Here is a 21,529-nt window from a genome sequence, read left to right on the forward strand (position 1 = left end):
TGCAATTTCCTTTTAAAAAATATGGACTACTCACTTTTGTTACCATAACCACCACAAAGTTCTTCTCATCTATTTTGTATTCTTTAAGAGCAGTATCATCATTAAGGATTTTACCTGGCAAATTGAACAGATACATATTAAGAAAAAGTTATTTACCAGATCATTAGGTGATCTTGGGATTCCCTCATATAAACACAGTTCTAAAAAAAAACCCAAACCCATAAAAATATGTTTTATGCAGATTTATAAATACTAAAAACCCTACAAAAAGTGTTTTGGCTATTAAGCTTTGGCAGTAGAGCTACAAGTAATTTTCGTCCTATGATGTCCACAGCACTTGTTAGCTCCAAGACTGTTGCCGTAAGTGTTGAAGATTCTTCAAATCATTTAAAAGAGAAGCATTAAATCTAGAGAAAGATTTATTGGACCTTTAACACAGATACAAGTAGTGTAGAGCTTTAGCACACAATAAGCTTAACTGAACAACTTATGCCTGCTTATCCACTCTAGACACAGCAAGAAAATTCCTTCCTGCTTATCTTCAGTTTGCCCTTCAGATGCAGTAAACTATCTACAGTTCCCAGACTGTTTATCTGCATTAGATAAGTTTGTGACTTTGCAACTTTAACAATTTGTTCTCAAAAGAAGGCTAAAACATTAGAAAAAGCTAGAACCATGCCATATCCTCCTACCTTGGCAGAAAGATGAAAAAAAAAGATCAGACAAAACCAGAAACATTTGTTATACTACCACTTTTGAAGTTTCATAAGCAGAGACAGCACTGTGGCAAAGCAGATTTGCCTCATGTCTACAAGAAATCAGAAACACATTAAACCACAGACTTTTTTTTTTTTTTAGGATAAGCTCATTTAGAGGCAGTACCACTAATCAGAAAATTATGTCTGTATTTCAGTGAGTTTTATAGCACTTACTTCTACTACAGAATTTTTAGGAAATATTTTATGATTTTAATTGATTCATTTGCTGAAGATGTGCCAAGGACCGCTTCCCTACTTCAAGAGGAAAATACACATTTTCATAACCATTCTCAGTGCTAGCGGAATACACTACTTAGAGTTAAAACTAGCAGGACACATTCTTATCCTGATGACTGCAAGGAAATCAAGCGATGCGTACGCTGCATGGCACTTGACAAATGAGGTGGCACTGTCCTACTCTATACTGGTTCCACCAGTCTTGCAGGTCAAATACTCAAGAACGTATTATACGTACTGTAGCAGTAGTAATACCTGTAACAGATGGTGCACCATCTGACTCACAACCTACACAGGTTTACTGACAATTTTCTGGTTTATAGGCCCTTTGGGGAGGAGCTTGCACAATGTATATATGTAGACATCCTATCTTCTCAGGACCCACCACTTTCAAGGTTTCTAGACTTTACCCTAATACAGATGACAACACAACAGATCTACCTCACTGCTGATTAGCATAACCTTTTTATTTAACCTTTTTATTACCTTAAATTTAAAAAAAAATTGCAAGCATTTTTAATAACGAATGGTATACTTCTAATCAGGTTCAGTTGGGATATCACTGTGCTTTACCAAACTATGAAAATTCTAAAGCTCATTTTAATGAAAGTAAAAATGTCAGCAATATACCCTTGTTGTATCTCTTGTCCAAGAAAAAAATACAAGCACTTTTTGGATGGTCTTCTATTCTAAATCTTATTTCCTGCATTTCCTACTGCTTGTGAGGATTATACAATGCTGAGGATAAATTCTGGCTTCTGAAAATACTCAAGTCATATCATATGATCTTACACAACCCTTGATTTTTCTAATCACGGAAATATAGTATTAAGAGTGTCATGCAATTATACATATTGCACAAGGCCTTCTGCCTTGTTCATATTTATTACACGTGACTTTTACCTTCATGTTCTTGATGTGCATTCCCTTTCCTGAAGTACAAGTGACATAAAACTTGCTCAGAAACATAGTCCTGAGGAGTCTGTACAAACATGGAAAGAGTCCCAACTTCTCTTCCATTAGCATCTTTCTATTATGATCAGTGGCTTCGCCTTATTAGAAGTGGAAAACCAGTACTGGTCACAAAGCCGTACAATGAAGAAGTAAAAAGACCACCAAAGTTTCTTGCAAGCATGGTTTGAGAGGAAAAAGCAGTAGAAGGGGTATTGGAATAGAACTTTTTAAGTTCTGACTTAAAAGAGACTGCAAAGTGAGAACAAAAAAATGGATCTGTGTATTAGTGCCAGAATGGACCAGCCAGGTAGAAAACAGTAAAAAAATATTGCCAAAAAAATTTTGAATTATGTTAGCTCAAATAAAGTAACTTCATGTCTTTATCTGACATTAGCCTGCTTTTTGCTAGTGCATAATACATGTTTCTAACGATGGCTTAAAAGTATTGAAAGCACCTTTGTACAGCAAGGATTTGCTGGTGGGTTTCTTTTGTTAATACAAAAGGAATAATCTGATTTTTAATTCTCTGTGGTATATACAGGAACGCTTCAGCTACACACAGCATAAACTGAACAAAAGACAAGAGTAAACCCAGAACATGAGATGTTATCTGCTTAAATCCTGACTTCTTGTAAACAAAACCTATTTCTACTTCACCTAGCATAACCCACTCAGGACTAAGGCTGTTAGCTTATCATGCTATAAGAGCAAAGATAACAACAGACACACATGTATTAAAACCTGAAAAATTCTGACTCAAAATTAAGAGTTTGTTGTTGGTTTGTTCTTGTGTTTGTGCTTGGGTTTTTTTAACCTGTTTGCATTTCAGTACTTACAATCTTTAGAAGACTTAACTTTCACATCAAAGTCAAAGAAGAACATTAAAAAAAGGTAGATTCAGGTACAGTAACTTCAGAATATTGATTACCTGCGTAAATTAGTTTTTGACCAGCTACTGGAAAAGCATCTTTCCCCCTTTCTGATTCAATCTTCTCTTTCAGTGCCTTCACCTAAAGCACAGAAACAGTCTTAATGAAGAAAAACCAGAAGTTACACAATACAAACCTAATCAAGTACACTTTGTTCTAAGTTTTAAATACTAAAAAGTAGTTTTCAGTCATATCTTGATTATGTCAAGTACATCAGTCTTCCAAAGACGTCATTGCAATCACTTGCAGAGCAACATGTTCCCTTCCCAAATAATCTCTCGTGCTTAATCAACTTAGATAAGTAATTTCTCCAGGAGAAGTCTTTAAGTACAAGTTTACAACACAGTGAAAAACTGAGAAATTTGCACAAAAAATGCTTTTATCTACTGACCCATTTCCCCTCCCTGAATGCAGGAGGTACACATGCTATACACAGCTGGTGGCTTTCTTCATCATAATGACTCTTCAGGGAATGCCTGTTTTTTTGGTACGGTCACCATGACATTCGATTTAACTCACTGGAATGACCTGAAACCTTGATATGCAAAGACTTGTTCAAACTGTCCAATTGTTCATTTATGTAATTAATCTTCAACTCTTTCCCCTCCCCCGTGATTTTTTGAGCTTTGCATAGCAATTTTAAGCATACACATGAAAGCGTTTTTGTCTTATTTACTTGCTTACACAGACCACTGACATACAGTCCACACTTTCAGAGCACCACATACAATAGCTCAAATGACACTGTGTTACTTGTCGTGTATCAGAATGCCTGTATTCTCCAGAAAGACTGCCTAACACTATCCTGAGGAGACAAAGGATGTTCCTGTAGAAGCATTTCTGCACTGACACATTTGAAAACATGTTTTAAGACAAACTGCCTGTATACAAACATTCATTCTTCTTGCTTCCTGACACACTCCCAATATACATAAAACAAAGACAACCAATCTGTTATGAACTTATTACTACAAACTAACTCCATCTTCTAAAGTTTCTTTTTCCTGAATATTCATAAGGTTTTTTCATAAAATGCTGCAATTGAGATGCATATACCTAGCTATTTAACCAGCTAAGCACACGAAAATGTGCTTATCTTGACAGCTTAATTGGACTGGCAACTACTTGTGCCACAGGCACCTGCAGTACTATCATTTTGCATTAATTTTTAAAGTTGTAGCTCACTATTAGGGTTGCTTCAGTAGAAAATACTGTTTCAGTGTATTTACAGGTGCTAAATGGTACATATTTACTGAGAAGTTGAGCTTTGTGATTCTCAGCATAATTAAAATCTGTCATCCACTTCACATGCCAGTCATACTTCCTGGCTTCACTTTATTCTTCTGTTAATCATGTCTTAGACTTCTGTGTTACCTTTCCCCCTTTCCTTTATTGGTCCGCTTGCTTCTTCTCCTTCTTCTTCTCAGATTTTATTTCCATGTTTCTTTATCAATCTCCTTACCAGGCTAATCCTTTCAGTTTGGATGTTTGGTCCAAAAGGCACAAACCAAACTTTTACACTCACAATGGAGCTGCATCTTTTCAGCAGTATGCATAAAAAGGAGTGTTTGTTTTACCAGGCTTCACAACCCAGCAAAGGAGGCCTGCAGAACCAAACCTCTTCTGTAAGCTTACACCTGATGTAGGTGATTAAATCACTAGCCACACAAGGATACAGAACACAACATATGACTTCCATCTACAGAACCACACCAAAACTCTTTTTTTCCTCAGCAGATGGAGGAAGGATGCTTTTGGTATTATTATACATGCCATCCCAGCACCTGTCAAAAGCTTTAAAATCAGTCTCCAGCCAGCCAATTGCTTTTCCACAGCAAAACTAACAGCAGCTCACTGCCATCCCTAAGCCTTCAGGCAGGGTCAAACCATTACTCATTTTTATAATAATTTGCTGATAGCATCATCATTCTCATGCACTTACTTTACAAAAGTCTGTTCTCTCCCTGGGTTTACGTTAATTCTAAAAGAGTATTTCCTTGAAAACTAAACATCTAATTAATGATTTTTAATTATTTTAATTATTAATTTAAAATTCTGTAATGTAGTTCAAGTCGCTCCTACAAAACTGAAAATATACAAAATAGTCAAGTAACTTCCAGAAAATACATTTCAAAACACTGTTTAACTGTTTTATACAGAACAATACTTTATGTAAGGGAATCTGCCATCACTTAAGTGAATTCCCTTAAGTGATCATACCTATTCAAAGGAGGAAACGAAAAGGACTTCTACTGAAGCCAACTCTTAACTGCTATAGCTTGAATCTGCAAGAGAATGCTGTCAGCTGCAGACATCAGCATTCTCCTGTTAGAGGCAATAGTTTAAGAAACACTCAAGCTAAAATAAGTTTTTATAAACAGTGCCTGCCTGTTCTTTTGGCTTTCATCAGCGCCTAGCCTGAGACCAAAACCACTTCATTTGCAGAGGACACAATACTAATTCTCAGGATAAAAAAGAAATAGGTAACATCAGATACATCAAATTCAACAGTAACATGCTAGTGGCATAAAATTTCCTCTTGTAGTTCTAACTGGAGTGACTGAAGACTTAGCACTCACTAACAAGAAGAGAGCCGTGCCCTTAATTCTGCCAAAAGAAAAGAGTACATAAGAGCACTCCCTAAACAACCTGTCATCAGACACAGCAGTCTGAACCACCTTCATTTAGATTTAAACTGTAAATGCTCCTTTTTCAAGGAAGAAGAAAAAAAAACCCTCTCACTGCTCCTCAGAAAGGCAGTTGCATTGTCCAGGTAGTGGTACAGTGAGCTGCTGAAAAGAGCAACATCCTAAGCTTTGCCTCTAGCAAATTACATTGCTGACAATCTAGACTTCAGCATTACCATCAGCCTCAGGTTATTAAGTGAAAATTAATTTCAGGAAAGCACACGCAGCACATTGATCTGTCAAACTTATAAAGCATGTTTAAGATACAGAGTCAACCTCTGCATCCATTAACATTATGACATATTTTTCTGGAAAATACAGATACATAAACCAAACCTCCAGGCTACCTAGCTTTATTCCACCTGATCAGAGTTCAAAATTGTCCTGGTTTCAACTGGGATAGAGTTAATTTTCTCTCTAGTAGCTGGTATAGTGTTATGTTTTGGGTTCAGTATGAGAATAATGTTGGTAACACACTGATGCTTTCAGTAGTTGTTAAGTAGTGTTCATACTAAGTCAAGGATTTTTCAGCTTCTCATGCCCAGCCAGCAAGAAGGCTGGAGGGGCACAAGAAGCTGGGAGGGGACTCAGCCAGGGCAGCTGACCCCAACTGGCCAAAGGGGTATTCCATACCATGTGATGTAATGCCTAGGATATAAACAGAGGGGAGCTGGCCTTGTGGGGGGAGATCGCTGCTCGGGAACTAACTGGACATCAGTCGGTGGGCAGTGAGCAATTGCTTTGTGCACCACCTCTTTTGTATATTCCAATCCTTCATTACTGTAATTTTATTATTATTATTATCATTATTAGTTTCTTCCTTTCTGTTCTATTAAACTGTTCTTATCTCAACACATGAGTTTTAACTTCCCCCCCCCAATTCTCTCCCTCATCCCACTGGGTGGGGGGAACTGGGTGAGCAGCTGCATGGTGCTTAGTTACTGGCTGGGGTTAAACCACAACAAAAATGTATTTCATTCCTCAGAAAATCCCATTTTTCTTCTGCCCTAATAAATTTTGCACCAGAATAAAGGGAGCCCATACTTTATGACAACACCTTTAACAATGAGCATCCATTCAGCTGCAAACACTTACCCTAAAGGTTCAAAAACAGCACACTTGCACATTACAGTGGCCAACTTGGAAGACAATTTTCTTCTGCCCCCTATGAATTTAGATGCAAAACTCCCCCTACTATTCAGAGACTGTACTGAACACAATGTCCTCAAGAAGAGATGCTATGCAACCTGTTTAATTAAGTCAGACCTGATCAACTCCTAACCGAAAAACTGAGGTCTTCCTAAGAAACACCAGTTCCAATTGCACCCCAGCTGGGCATCCTAAAAACAAGTCACATGAAACTACTAGTGCTAAGTTGCCCAGCTGTTGCCTACAGTTATTTTAGCCCAATAAGCAAGCAGGGCATGCGGAGTTCCAAACAGGCAAGTAGTTTCCATAGGTCAGTATATTGAGCAAACTCCCTCCCTTCCTTCTCACACACCAATTTCTATTGCTCCTACATTATACACTATGCTAAAATAGAAGAAGAAAAAAATACTGCCATACAGGCACTGCTCAAAATCAGGTGAGGACGATGCAGTTGTGTCCGACAATAAACCAGCTAAGGAAGCAACAAACTGGCCAGGGCAACAGGTTTTACCACCCTCAATCAAACTCCATGATCAGCAACAGATTAATGGCATATATTGTGCCTCCTATTGAAATGTCCAGGGGATAACAAACTACTTAGCTCCTAAGTAAATGCTTTACAGTAGCCTTCCTGATGACAACACATTTGCTTCTAGCTACTTCCTTCTACAAATAAGAGAAGCAGATTTTGCTGCTACAAACCTATATTTACAGTCATCTCTTACACCGTCTTCCTAAACAGGACACTCGTATTTAGTCGGGAGACCACCTCGACGGTTGCATGAACAGATTGCTGCCCTAAGGCATAACAGATACAGTAAGCGAGAACCGCCACAGGACAGGAGAAGTCTTGTGAATCCAGTCAGGTTTACAAGGTTAGCCAGTGACTGGAAAAAAAAACCCACACATTTGTACTCAGCTCAACGTAGGATTTAAAATTATTCCAATATTTAAAAACAGCCTCACATGCAGTACGAAGCATTCATAAGCTTCTGTATTTCCTATTTGCATTTACTGTGCTGAAGCTTGCTTGCATACAAACACAGAAGCAGCCTGGTCTGCAAGATAAATAGTCTGGAATTGGCAAGGTACAAATCCAAGTTAAGCTCTGACGTTTACCTCCTGAGCAATTACCTCTGCCTTTCTAATCTCCTCTCCAAAACTGAGCTCATCCACACCTAGGTGAAGTTCATCAGGCTAGTAGTTGCTGTTATACATTGCCCCAGAGAGCAACAGAATTAAGTTCTGATCTCAAAGTTGGCCTCTATACACTTCTACCCTGCATTTCAAATTTGATCCAAGCCCAGAGGAGACACTAGGGCCGGCTTCCTGACGCTAAACAGTGACTAGAAGAGCTGCATGCATGCAGGTTTGTACTAACACATGAACACACAGATTTCAACACGAAGCAGAGCTTTAAGCAACACGGGGAAAAAAAAGCTCAGCTGTCTGCACCTTTCAAAAAAAAAGCAGAGAGATGTGGCTATTGACAGCTCTGAGTGCTCCCTATGAACCCACAAGGGCTTGTTTTAAGGACAAAGTTTACATTCTCTGAGTGGTGACTCTTGCATGGTCACCATGATTAGCATAAACAACCCTCCAGTACCTTTAAGCAGACAATTTTTACAACAAGGATAGTCTCCACAAGCTGGTCTACGCGGGTAAAAGCAATATAGTGGTTTGAGTATGAACAAAATTGACAAGACGTTTTAAGTCATTACAGTAAGACACTTAAAAAAAAAAAGACAACCTTCCCAATACTGCATACTGATAAACTTATGTTGGAGGGGTAAACCAAGTTTTATTTAGATATGCATTAATGGCCTTCTTACAGATAACCAAATAAAAACCAAGTTAGAAATACAAGGCGTGAAGCTCAGACATTCAAGTTGGGGGGGGTAGGGGGTGCGGAGATAAGGATTTCAGCCCCAGTTCTGTTCCTTTCTCTGAGCTTAACATGCCTCTGATACAAAAACACAGGGAATGACAGAGACAGGGAGAACTACAGTCAGTTAGCCTTTAGACCACACTCCAACTCAGGACGCTTACAGCAGTCACAAGCCCTTCCCTCTGCTCTTCACGTTCATTTGGTGCTCCCTGCAGGGCAGCCTGCAGAGGAGAGCCGCTGAGGCTTCCCGTCTGGCCTTTACAGGGCCTACTAGGTAAGACATGCTGCACTTCACCACACCCTGTAAAATAAAAAGTGATCTGTTCCAGTGAGTCCACTCCGCCCAAGTATCCTGTCTGGAACAGTGACCAAAGATACAAACCTTGCTGGGAGAAGACATTGGCAGCCATATCCTTCAGTCCCGTAAATTTACGTAGCCCTATAAATTACCCTTTGGGGAGTATTTTCCTATGTTTCAGAAATACAGTGAAAAGACTTTCAAACGGTTCGCCGGTAAACATGCCCTTGTACGCTCAAGGGCAGTGCTGAGACTGTAGACAGTTGCGCGGTCATCTGCTCATATTATTCTTTAATTAACACAGACTCTCCACTCCCAGTTAAGTTCCAAAGGCAACACCTTCCAGCCTGTTGTTATCCGTATCAAGGGCAGGTATCTTTGCCTACCAATCATCCCTGCAAAACAGACTTTAAATATCAGGGACAATTATGCACAGAGCTATCCATAAGTGCGTACAACCTGTCTATTTGACTTCCCGGTTTAGCGGCCACCTTGGGAACGGCGGTCCAAGAAAGTTTGGATTGTTGAGAAATACAGCACAGGATATTGACAAATTATTAAAAGTACCAAGGTAACTTTTGCTTGCAGACAGCTAAACTGGATAAGAATATTCCAAATAAAACAGTTGTAAAATTACGGTCATAGAGCCAACGCCCTTGAAAAATGGGTAACATGCAAAAACATATTCTAAGATGAATAAAATCAGCTGTAGTCATAACTTACGCTACAAATTATATTGTAACACTCACTAGAATTTAAGGAAAATGCTCCTGAGTACGTGAAAGCCTAGCCTGCTTCAGCCAAGAATTAGAACAACTTCCTTGCTTGAAAATTCTAACCCTCGCCAGGAAACAGGGAAAAAGACGAGCCACCAAAGAAAAGCACTAGCAAAAAGACCCAGAGTTCATAAAATAAACATCAATTATCAGAGAACCTAACTTGAAAATGCTACAGTCTGCAAAAAAAAAAGTATAAAAACGATGAAGAAAAACACAAATGCTCCCTGACACTCTTATTCCGCTAGTCTCCAAAGCTACCATTTTTGCAGAGTCATCTGTCAAACCTCAAGCAGCAAGTACAAGCCCTCCAGATTCACACCTCCTCTGACTGTGCAAGTACATACCAATTAAATCCTAGGAGATGCAAGAGCAACGTAACAATCCTCTGGAAGAGGAGAAAGACACCTGCTGTAAAATCAAAGAAGAATCAGAGAAAAACATCAGGACTTGAGACAGAAAGGTATCTTCAATACCTAGAAGGGTATTTCTGGATTTTGAACAGGATCATGAGAGCATTTTTTCCTCCAACCACTAAGATTATAAACTCCCGGGGAAATATAAAAACAATCCTCTGATCGGCAACTGCTGCAGGATGAACCTACGCTGAAACACAGGTAGGAAGGAGGCCGTCAGAATAAGTTCGTACTTCCTCATAGGTGACAAGCCTCAAAGTCAGATTTTACCATTTCACCCGGCAATATTCTCTGCCTCTTGCAGAACTGTTTCGAAAGTTAATTCTTCTCATAAGTACAATAAACTACAAATTCAGCAAAACCACAATGACCAAAACTAAATCTATTACAATCTTCTTACATCACCAAAAAAAAAAAAAAAAAAAAAATCACTTTCTTATGAGATAAATGTACTACTACTTACAATTCATTCACTTATATATTGAATCGCGTTAACCCTTATTCTTCACTAATGCTGCTACATCAGGAGGTGGTTTTCCAACACAAGCCCACAGTTTACCAGGACAGCTCCAAGAAACACGATTGATACCTTTTAAAACCACCCATTATTTGTTTCCACACATCTTTCCTAGCCCCAGACAGAACAAGATCTGAGGCAAAGGATGCTTTAAAATTACATAGGCTTTCAATATTCACCTCCTTTTTCTATCAGCTGCTTTAGTACAGCTCTCAATACATACAAACCCAATAGATACAAACAGAGGTAACCGATAAAATTTTGTGGGTTCACAAATAGTGCTCGCTTTCATAGGGGTTCACAAATCACACTCCATTCATTCAGACGATAGTCTGCACTAATTTATCACTGCGCTCTCTGGAGAGAATTAAAGCAGCTTGTCATTTCCTCACAGGCCCCCCCCCCCCGTGTACATACTAAAGAGTACCACCTCATTGTTGTTACAAAGCCAAAAGGTTTTTTACACCCCCTACAAACCAGAAAACACAAATTCCTTGCTGTGACGTTGTCTTTTGAAAAATAATGAGCATACTATCTCTTTTCCCCTGCAGTATACCTCTTTCACCTGCAAAAATGAAATGCATGCCAAACCTCACTTTTTCCTTATTACATACCCTTTGCATCCTGCTTCAGTTTTGCTGCAGCACACTCCGCACGCGGGTAATATAGCTTCCGTTAGCATCTAGCCTAAATTTCTAGACTTAAAAACCAGGAGCTGCCAGCACCAAAGGGGCATAACACTAGCATCCAAAAATCCCCATACGCACCTTCAACAATAAAGCAGAAACGTACTAAGGATGCACCAGAACATACACAAGCCCAAACTTCCACAACTCGGTGCCCTGCTGACACGGTGTTAAACAAGCAGGCATATCCTGGGTGTTCAAACATTGTGGCGGAACAGTGAAATGTGAAAGCCCATACCATGTGACACAGAGACCGCGGCCAAAAGACTACTGACATCCTGAAGATTCCTTGCACTTCTCTGCATTTCAGCAACTGGGTTTCCAGGTTAACAGCACAGGGAAGCTCAGAAAGAAACAGGACAGACTTACTTTCAACTGGTATTTCACTTTCAAAGAAAGTTAAGAATGTTTGTCGAGGGTTTTTAAAAGCCTGCTTCATGTCTCCACAGTGATAACTACAACAGAAGCACAAGATTTAGAAGCCTACCATGCCATCACCGCCACCTCAAACAAGAGGTGCGGGCTACACAGGTCTGCATCAGACAGAGCTTGTTATTCGCTCCTAACACAACGCTTAATGTGCCCACTCTCTCACAGACAGCCAACAAACACAAGCAGCAGCTTCTATAGGTAAACGCACGCTTTCATTCGTCCTGGTTAAGCCTGGGTGCTCAAGTACTGCACTGCCCCCGCTCAGAACACCACAGTGATTGCAACGGGTAAATCCACCTTGTTCCTGCAGAGCACAAAGAGTCCAACGCTGATTCCCATGCCCTCCAGAGGTTTTACCGCCAAAGCCTAACAAAACCAGCCCTGCCTGCAAAAACCTCTCCATTTCATAACTTCTCCGTTTCTCAGATAAGAGGGCCTGAGGCTCAGTCTCCTCCGCTTTTTTGGTCAGTCAAAATATCTGACAGTCTTCATCTAGCCCTTGCACAAATAAGAACATGCCGTGCTTCAAGCCTAGTTTTTGTTCAGTCAAAATACTCCGTTGGCCAATACTCTAAAACACAACTAAACCAAAACTAAAGCCGCATCATTAATAGCATGTTTTGAACTTTAAAAATTCAACCGTCTGATTGAGCAGGAAAAAAACAACACTTCCTTGTGTCAGAGCTGCAACAAGCCTAACTGGTTACTATGAAATGTGTTGCTTCCAATTCTCCCTGGAAGGTTAGTCTACATGTTCCTTACTAGTTTTAACGACAGCTTTCGATTACAAGCGTAAACTGTTGCTAGAATACTACCTTGCGCTGTAACATCAAGTCTCTTCAGGTTAACTTGGTATTGAGAAGAAGGGGAGAAATTGCTAGAGCCAGAAACCAATTTCAGAGCCACGAGTTTCCTGGGCCTACCACCACTAGGCGATTTTTGGCCTTGTCGCAGCACAGGGCACAGCTCCAAGTAAACAAGCGCACCTCTAGCAGAGAAACACGCGCATACAGTTCAAAGACTAAAAGTAATGTTTCCTGAGCTCCCCAAACCAAACACATTTGCTTCAAGGCCTTAGAAAATTCACCTAAGAAACCAGTGCACTCTGATACAATGGGTATTTCTAAAATTCAGACGGAGAGCGTTCAAACACATACTTGGGAAACACTTGCTTAACAGATTCCCTCTCAAAGCATTTTCCAGTTTTAACAGCTTTGGGTTCTAGCTGAAGGCTCAGGAGTATTCCTCTCTTCACCAAGTTCTACAATTCACAAACTTTCAACCAGAATTTCTTTGCAATTTTCTAAGAAGCAGAGCAAGGAGACGCTAACACTTTTTTCACCTCTGCAGCTAACAAGATCAAGGCTTCACCCTGCTCACTTTAAAACAAAGTTCTCCTCAAATCCTAGCCACGCTTCTTCTACCTTCCCACCCATTCCTAGCCAAAACCTGAAGTCCTTAGGCTCATGAGAAGCATTCTTGTTTCAGCTACTGAGCTACTGTAGCAACTGCAGTTAGAAACAGAGAGTGCAGTCTCCCTTCCCATAACCCAACCCCTAGCTAATGCATTTTGCCCTCTCGTAAGCTGGTGAGGGGTTTCGACCGGCACCATTCCTTCGGTCCTCTCCTTGACTTTACTTCCCCTGGGAAGGTCCTGACCTTCCTGAACACAGAGCACAGGAGGAGAGATGAAGAGAGAGCTCTTCTCAGTAACGGGTGAAGACTGACGTTTTAAATCCTTGAGGGTTTCTAGCACGTGCTTCAGCCAGACGTTTGCCATCTCCCTCTGCCGCGCTGCTCGACCGAATGAGCCCTTAGTCCAACTCCAACCGCCGCCCCTCACTTTTCTTAGGATGGAAGTGGGAGAGGGTAAAGGAACACACTTTCTAAGAGCCGATACAACGTTCCAGAGCGTCACTGCCCAGATGTCACCCGAAAGGCTGCCGCAGACACACCTTCAGACGCCAACCTCCCCAAATCTTTCAAGAGGCGGCCGCAAGGATGTCTGGCCTCGGCCGTCAGAGGCAACCACCCGCGCTCAGGCAAGTGACAAGGCAACTTCCAACCCTGCAGACTCACTCGGGGCCCTTCCTCGCATCTCAGAACGCTCTCTTTCCCCGAGGATTTCCCAGCACTCCCACCTGCCGACAGAAAACACTCGCCTGCAACCACAACGCGTCCTCTCCCCCCTCCCAGTCTTAGAAGGGGAGAGTCCCTGCCACCCGCCAGTAAGGGAGACTAACTCTGTTACAAACCTCGCCAACGCCCGCTCTGCAGGAGACACACCAACATTCGCCCTGCTACGGTGGTTAGCGGAATCTCACACGCGCTCCCCCACCTCCTAAGCGCAGACGCATCCCCGCAGCTCACGCTGTAGGCAAAACAATCGAGCCTCCCCGCAATCACCCACCTTCATCAAACACAGCACACGCTTGCCTAAGCGCACCGGGATGCATTTAAGAGGAAGCGCTCACGAGCTCCTCTCCAGCACGCGCCTCTGCAGAGAAGAGCCCTACAACTCTCCTGACGTTTCCTCTCCAGGCGGGAATCCGCGGAGAGCAAGCACCGCATTTTCCTTCTGCTGCACTACCCACCCCCCCCAGCAAGAGCTCACGACCCACCCCCCCGTACTCCCGGTAGGAAACAGCAGAGCTTACTACTTTGCCCCATTACCCACTAACCCACGGGCGTGGGCACGTCTATTCCCGAAAGGGAAAACTTTCGCTTCCTGTAGTCGCTCTCGCTCCTCTCCGCCGGCGTACAACGTGAGCCGTTCTCCCCTCCACTTCCCGAGGAAAGTCCATCCGCTGGGCGGCTGGCCACAACAGCCCCTTTCCCTCCAGCTAGGAAAGTCACGCTGCTGCACCCAGCAGCAGACCCCTCTGCACCCCGAGGAAAAGGGGTCACCCCACGACGGCCCGCTCGCTTCCCGGAAAGGGGCCCGCATCACCCCCGCCCCCCGCCGAAGCGCCCCGCTCCTCTCCCCCACGCTGGAGCTCACCCCCCCCCCGCACCCCCAAACTCCTCCCGGGCCGTCACCGCGTCCGCTTCCACCGACCCCTCCCCCCGCAGAGGGCTCCGTCCTCCCCCGCTCCCCACTCGCCCCCCGCCGCGGGGAAAGCCCCCCCCCCAGCTCTCCCCACGGCCGCGGCCCGGGCCGCGCTCTCCTCTCCTCCGGGAAGGGGGAGCGCGGCCCGAGCCCGGGAGGGGACGGAGCGCGGCCCTCCCACCGCCTCCCGCCCCCGCGCGGGCCCGCACCGTCTCCTCGGGGTCGATGTCGATCCGGAAGGTCTGCTGCTGCAGCGTTTTCAGCGTGATCTGCATGGCGGCGGCGGCGGCTGCAGGCCGCCCGTCGCGGTCGCGGTCGCGGTCGCGGTCCTCTCCCCGCGTCCGCCGCAGCGCAGCGGGACAGGCGGAGAGGAGGAGCGGGAGAAAAAAGAGGAGGAGAGCGAGCGCGGAGCAACGGCTCGCCCTCTGCCGCGGGGCGCCAGTCACACTCACGGCGCGGCGGGAGGCGGAGTGCGGGCGGCGCTCAGCCCCCGCGCCTCAGGCGACGGCGGGGGGAGGGAAGAGCGACGGGACGGGGGGGGGCGGGGGCAGGGAAGAGCGACGGGACGGGGGGGGGGCGGCGGCGGCTGCGCGCCGCCGCTCGGCGGGAGGGAGCGGGGCAGGCGGCGTGCGCCTGCGCGGGCTGGCCGCTCGCCGCTCCTCGCCCGCCGAGAGCCGGCGTGGGGAGCGGGGAGAGGAGCGGGCGCGCATGCGCGGTGCCCCCGACGGGGTGGCGCCCACGGGCGGGCCCGCCTGCCGCCGCCTGGCGCCGCCCCGGCCGCCTGGCGCCCGCGGCGCCACCTGAGGCGCCCGCAATGCGCCGGCGCGGCTGAGCCGCGCAGCGGGTGCCCGAGGAGGCGCGGGCGGGGGCGTGCCTGCGAGCGTCCGAGGGGGCCGGGAGATGAGGCGGCCGCCTGCGTGTGCACACCGCTTACCGTGGCGGTTGCAGGTTACTCGCACATACATACGTGCGTGCGTACGCACGCGTTGATGGGGGCAGGGGGGCCTGAAGGCTGCAGCCCTCTGCAGGATGGCTGTGGGTGGCGTAGGGTCGTTGAGGCCGGCCGGCCCACCCGCCGTCCCTCCGACGGCTCTGCGGTGGCTGGCAGCTGGGGTTGTTCGGCATCTCCTCGCCGGCACGCGTACTGCGAGGCGGCTGTGCCGCGGAGCCGGCCAGCTCCTTGCCTCGGCACCTTGCCTCGGCAGGCCGAAGGGCACGGGTTGCTCCGTCGGCCTGCGTGTGCACAGCGGGTAATAACAACGCTGCCTTCCCAGTCTCGCCCCACCGCACTGCTGTAAGGCAGCGGGCCCGTTCAGCATTCGCGCAGTGCCTCAGCGGCGCTGAGCGGCGCGCAGATACCTCGGCCGACGCGGCAGGAAAGAAGCTCGCCTGTCACCACAGCGAATCTCCGGTTCGGCATGGGGAGAGGCTTTCCTCCGAGAGGCTGAGAGCAACGTATTGCTACACCTAGGACAAGCTTCTCGAAGACCGAAGGTCTTTTCGGAATCCTGACAAGCCTTACGATGCGCGTACTGCACAAGTTTAGACTTTAGACTAAGTTTTAGAACTTAGTGTAGTTCTCTGCCGTAGTCATCCCAAGCTTTGTAAGCAGCGTTTGTGAGTTGTTTGCCTGCCTTTCCGGAAGTCTGTACCGTCTTCTCTGCGTTATCCTCCCCACCTCACTCCCATCCCACGCGTACGAATAGGGAGCCCAGGAGGTTACTTGCTTATCACAGAAACTGGTGCAGTGGATGGGACAGCGTAGGACCTCAGTTCCGCCAGGGCCGGCTTCAATAGTTAGTGCTTACCTGTGATGAGTTATTAACCTCCGTCTCCCCTGGTACTCCTCGGGCAATGCAGAGAGAGAGAGAGAGAGAGAGACCCCTGCTACAGATAACCCTTAAAGTCGAGCCCACTACACTGGTAAGAGGGACCCCCGCCCCGGCTCCTTATAACCTCTTCCACCAGTAGGTGTGGGATCTCCCAGTGCGTTTTCTTTGTTAAGCAAGGCTGTCTTTCTGCAAAAGAGGATGCTGATGTTAGGCTAACTTAACACCGCCATGCAATTAAACCCCACGTTTCTCAGTATCGTGTAATGCCTTGAGAAATTCTACTCTGCCACGTTGTCAACCTAACATTTGTAACCAAAAACACCTCACCTTTTAGCTCACTATTACAGTAAGCTTGGCTTCATAACACTTTCCTACCAGCAGCGCAGCAGAGCTGGGGCCAGCAGGCTGCGTTTGCAATGCAAAGGGAAAGCAGGAGACACCTCTCCCTGCAGGAGTGTGTGGATGCGTACGTGTCTTGCGCACACAGCTGGTGGTGCTGCTCCTGTCATCATCCACCTCAGGCTCTGACACGCAGCTGCTGGACAGCCGAAGCCTCTTAGGGCTTTCGCAACCAAAAAGAAACTGCTGACTGTTGCTAGTAGGAATCCAGCATTCTTGGCAGCACGCAATAACTTGCTTGCATTGCATGGAGAGCCATTAAAAAAGAAGGAAAAAAAAAAAAAAAAAAAAAGAGCCGTGAGATAAAATATCGCTGGCTATTTTTTGCATGGGTGGTTACAACTTAAAATATGCTGCTTGTTCACTTTCGCTATTGCCCGACACCGGATCTAATTCTGTACTTTGCAGATAGAAGGGATTTTTTTTTAACTTTTCATTCAGCAGTCCAGCTTACGCAAGCGCTGAGCTTCACACGAAAAGGAAAGTACCTCATGCTGAGGGTTTGTGTCAGTTTCAGTACTCTTTTCTGCTCAGAATATGTTAAATGTAAACTACCCATTCTGATTTTTGTGGTTGCCGGTTATAGTAGGAAACGGTTCTGCCCGGTTTGCGGTGGGGCGAGGGTTCATTTACGTGGTGGCTGCTCAGCACTGCTGCGAGGCCTTGTAAAAGCCTCAGCAGAACTGGGAATCGACTCCAAAGGCCGTGAACTGCTAAGGAGGAAGACTTTCCTGACCGTTTATTTGAACTTTGAGCAAACAAAATGAGAAAAGAGAAAGCTGTGATTTGGGGTTTTTTCCCCTGCTGAGTGGTACAGGAACTTAGGACGACTCACTGTATGGGGCCTAAATTAAATAGACAAGTTCTCGGTGTTTCCTCTAGCTCAGCCCCTTCAGCTCCATAAAATAGCTTATGGCAGAGCTTGACTCGCCAGGTCGTTCTTCAGGCTGCTTCCCATCAGCTGCAGAATTGAGGGAGCACAGAATTTTTCCCAGAGCACTCTCGTCTTTTAAGTTTCAGAGCGCTTCTCCTCGGCAGCCAGTGCTTGGGTTTTTTTCATTTTGTGTCCAAAGTATTTTGGGTAATTGCCCTGTGTTCAGGCTGGAGTATCACACTTCCTGGCTTCATTTACAACCGTTTGTATGCTGACTCAGTGAGCGCACAAACCTCTCTTATGCGAATAGAGTAACTTACATTGATTGGAAGGGGATGTGAAATGAAGCCCAAAAGTTAGAAAGAGGTTTTGATGGCAAATGCGTACGGCGATGACTTTTTGGTTTTTCAGAACTCCTGGATTTTCCTTTCCAAGTAACTGGATCTCCCTGGCGCAGTTGCTCCAACTTCACGCCACCGTGGCTTTGTCCTGCTCAGCTCTTTTCCATTGTCCGGGATGCCCCACAAACTGCTGTCTCCCACACGGAGGTGTATGTTGTCATGTCTTACAAGTTGCTAGGCGAAGCCCTTAATTACAGCTGGCCCTTGCAGAGGGGGAGGAAAACACAGTGAAACCAAAATGTGGTAGGGAAGGTAACGGGGAAGTATTTGTGCCTCCGGTACACCTCTCCCCGCAGCCAGGTTTCCTTACATAACCCCAGTGCTTCTGGAAGTTGGAAAGATGCGCATGTTTAAACGGCACAGAGATAGGGACGTGAGTCAGTGCTGTCCCCTTTCTGACTGAAAGAGTTATCCAAAGCCTAGGGCCTTGCTGGTAGTTTATCAGAGTGCGTATGTATGCTGTGGAGCCCACAGCAGCGAGCACTTGGAGCCTGTGAACTCCTAGGTCTCTGTCAGTGATGTTACATTTAACGGAAGGAGCATCCGACTGCCGAGACAGTAAACAGGTCTGATGGAAGCCTGCTTGTTTACAGCAAATGTGCAAAAAAGGACCTGATTCTCGCAGCTGCTGGTGGCCCGGGAAAAGCAGTTTTGCTGCTGTTGGTAACAGACCACAGTCCTTATGCTAACTTGGTGAGGCCAGAGGACCAGGCTCTACTGGGCTTGTTGGGAGAACTTACTTTGTGAAAAGAAGCTTTGTAAGGGTGTCTCATGTTACGATGTGTGGTTCAAGTATCAGGTACTAGCAAAGGCCTTGAAAACGTGGGTGTGGGCTAAAAGAGCATCCCCGAGGCTATAAAGAATTCCGCAGTAGTCAGTTCCCGGCCACAGAAGTACAGCCTTGAGACCTGAGAAAAACTGTTACCATAAAGAGAAAAAAGAGGAAGAAGCTAAGCAAGAAAAACGTTCAGCAACAGGATAATACGCGGTGGGATAACCCCGGGCGTGGGGCGAGCACCGGTGGGTGAGGATGGCCTGTCAGACACCCCCCAGCGATGGACGGCGGTGCCCCCGAGTGATGGGTTCTGAGGTCACCGAGGAATGGACTGTGATGTCCCCGAGCGATGGATTGTTACCACGCGTCCCTCCCTGCTTGAATTCGGGCCCCGAGCCTCAGCCAGCCGGCTCGTGCCCACACTCCAGCTGAGCGGGTTCGCGAGGTCTGGAGTGTCGAGCGAGGCCTTTGCTGAGCAAGTGCTGGTGTTGGGCTCGGGCAGTTGTTTTTTGCAGCTCTCCACGCCCAACCTCAGAGCCGTCCAAGGATCTTCCCCGGCCCTGCCAGGTTCAGGCAGCCGGGGCACCCAGGAGGCACGCTCGCAGCAGCAGAGGTGAGCTGGGAGGGGAAACCTCAGCCTGGAGTGGGTTGCTGGGAGGGTTTCCTTCTTGAGGGACCTGGGCACTTCTTCCACCCCTCCGCGGGCCAGCCAATGACCCTGGCCTCTCTTCCTTCTCTAGCGTGACACCCGCTGCTGCAGCGCCGGTGACAGGGAGCAGCTCAACGTCCCCAGCTCCCCCCAGCCCACCGCAGCACGTGGGGACCATGGCCGCGGAGCTGGACAACCGCTGTCCCATCTGCCTGGACAGCTGGGAGGAGGCCAGCTACGTGATGCCGTGCCTCCACCAATTCTGCTATGCATGCATCCTGCGGTGGGCTGAGAGCAAGCCCGAGTGCCCCCTCTGCAAGAGGAACGTCACCTCCATCTTGCACTCGGTGCAGGCGGACGACAACTTCAAGGAGCACGTTGTCGCACCACCTCCAGTGCCATCAGTTGCCGTCCACCTGGCAGGAGGTGCTCCTGGCCATCCAGCCGCCCACAACCAGCCATCAGCTGCACAGCCGCTGCCCAGGGCTCCTGTGGGCAGCCTCCATCCCCACGTCTGGGCATCCCTCTTCCAAGAGGACCCAGCTCTGCTCCGGCCCGTGATGCTCTGGCTGCGACAGGAGCTGTGGCTCTTCTTCGAGGGTGGCCGCTGGGAAACAGCTGCAGCGCGGAGGCTCGTCCTGTCCAGCCTGCACCTCTTCGGCCTGGACGAGGAAACCCTGTTCCAGCTGCTGCAGGGTGCCCTGGGCGAGTACACGAGGACCTTTGTGCGCCAGCTGATCGACACCATCGTGGAGCGGTGCGGCGGGGAGGCACGACGCCGGGTGGGCCTGGAGGACGCCCGTGCTGCCGAGGAGCGGGAGGGCAGCCCTGCGGCTGCCCCCGGCCCCGCTGCCTCCCAAAGGGGGTCTCCTGCCCCCAGCCCAGCCCCCTCCAGCAGCCGTGGCACAGCCGAGGCAGAAGAGCTCCCCAGCACCTCATCGGCTGCCCTTCGTGGGGGTCCTGGCAGCCCTCCCTCTGCCCCTGTTCCCACCCACAGGGAGCACGACGAGCCACAGGAGGACCCAGAGGAGGCTGTGCCCGGGCCCTCCGCTCCCAGCCAGGGCAGCGAACTCTCCCCCGGGGGACCCCGGAGAGCCCCAAAGAGGAGGGCTGGCAGCCCTCGGGCCTCCTCACCTCCGAACAAGAGGCCACCCCACCGGCCACAGTAGGAGGGTGCCCCAGGAGCTGGCGAAACCAGCGACAGGCCAGCGGCTGGGGCACCCACCAGCCTCCCAAAGGGACCCGGAGACGGTCATTAGTAGCCTAGCGCTCATGATCAAAGCGTACAATAAACGTATCAAAAGTACAGAAGTAGTCTTGCTCTTTCTAACAATGTCGTCGGCGTTGCTATCCCCGCCCGTGTTGCTTTCTCACGTGGCCACAAATAGCTACCGAGGGGACTCGGTCCATACTTTCCCCAGGGGCAGAAGCGAGGAGGACTGTCCTGGAGCTCCTCACACCATCCTCTCGCCTGTTTTTAAAGATGGGGTGCAACATCTGGCGCTCTCTAGTCTTTGGTGCCTCCCCCAAGCTCCACGACCTTTCAGAGACGACAGAGAGCGGCCTCACAGCGACACCAGCCAGCCCTCCCAACACCCTCAGACAAATCCCACCAGGGTCAATTGACGTGTATGGGACAAGATTTCTCAGCAGACCCCCGACCTGAACGTCCTCTTGCTACTGGAATTCCTCTGCTCCTGGAGCCCCGGCCTCTAGGCTAAAATGCCTGGCAAGAGTGTCAGGGAAGACCGAGATGAAGGCGGCACCGAGTACCTCGGCTTTGCCTGCCTTTGCTGTTCCTGTATCACTCAACCCGCCTGGCA

The 21,529-nt window shown here is 47.5% G+C and overlaps 2 protein-coding genes across 4 annotated transcripts in view; one reads left to right on the forward strand and one right to left on the reverse strand.

Annotated features, from left to right (window-relative positions):
* The window catches only part of RAD23B (RAD23 homolog B, nucleotide excision repair protein), a 61,260-nt gene that overhangs the window by 20,579 nt on the left and 19,152 nt on the right, over positions 1-21,529 (reverse strand). The window contains exons 1-3 of one of the 3 annotated variants that reach the window (XM_069777080.1): positions 16,984-17,271; positions 2,878-2,959; positions 35-114 (exon numbers count right to left, since the gene is read on the reverse strand). In XM_069777080.1, coding sequence (XP_069633181.1) covers positions 35-114; positions 2,878-2,959; positions 16,984-17,256 — 435 coding nt within the window. In that variant the 5' untranslated portion in view covers positions 17,257-17,271. Of the gene's footprint in view, positions 1-34; positions 115-2,877; positions 2,960-14,985; positions 15,337-16,983; positions 17,272-21,529 lie in introns of those variants that run through there. The other 2 variants (XM_069777081.1, XM_069777082.1) reach the window with 2 other exon arrangements.
* LOC138683885 (polycomb group RING finger protein 2-like) lies at positions 19,600-21,011 on the forward strand. The gene is made up of 2 exons (XM_069777091.1): positions 19,600-19,670; positions 19,798-21,011. Exon 2 carries the CDS (start codon positions 19,883-19,885, stop codon positions 20,873-20,875), a length of 993 nt encoding a protein of 330 aa, XP_069633192.1. The 5' UTR covers positions 19,600-19,670; positions 19,798-19,882; the 3' UTR covers positions 20,876-21,011.

The sequence above is a fragment of the Haliaeetus albicilla genome, chromosome Z (assembly GCF_947461875.1).
Source record: "Haliaeetus albicilla chromosome Z, bHalAlb1.1, whole genome shotgun sequence".
NCBI classification, from domain to species: domain Eukaryota; kingdom Metazoa; phylum Chordata; class Aves; order Accipitriformes; family Accipitridae; genus Haliaeetus; species Haliaeetus albicilla.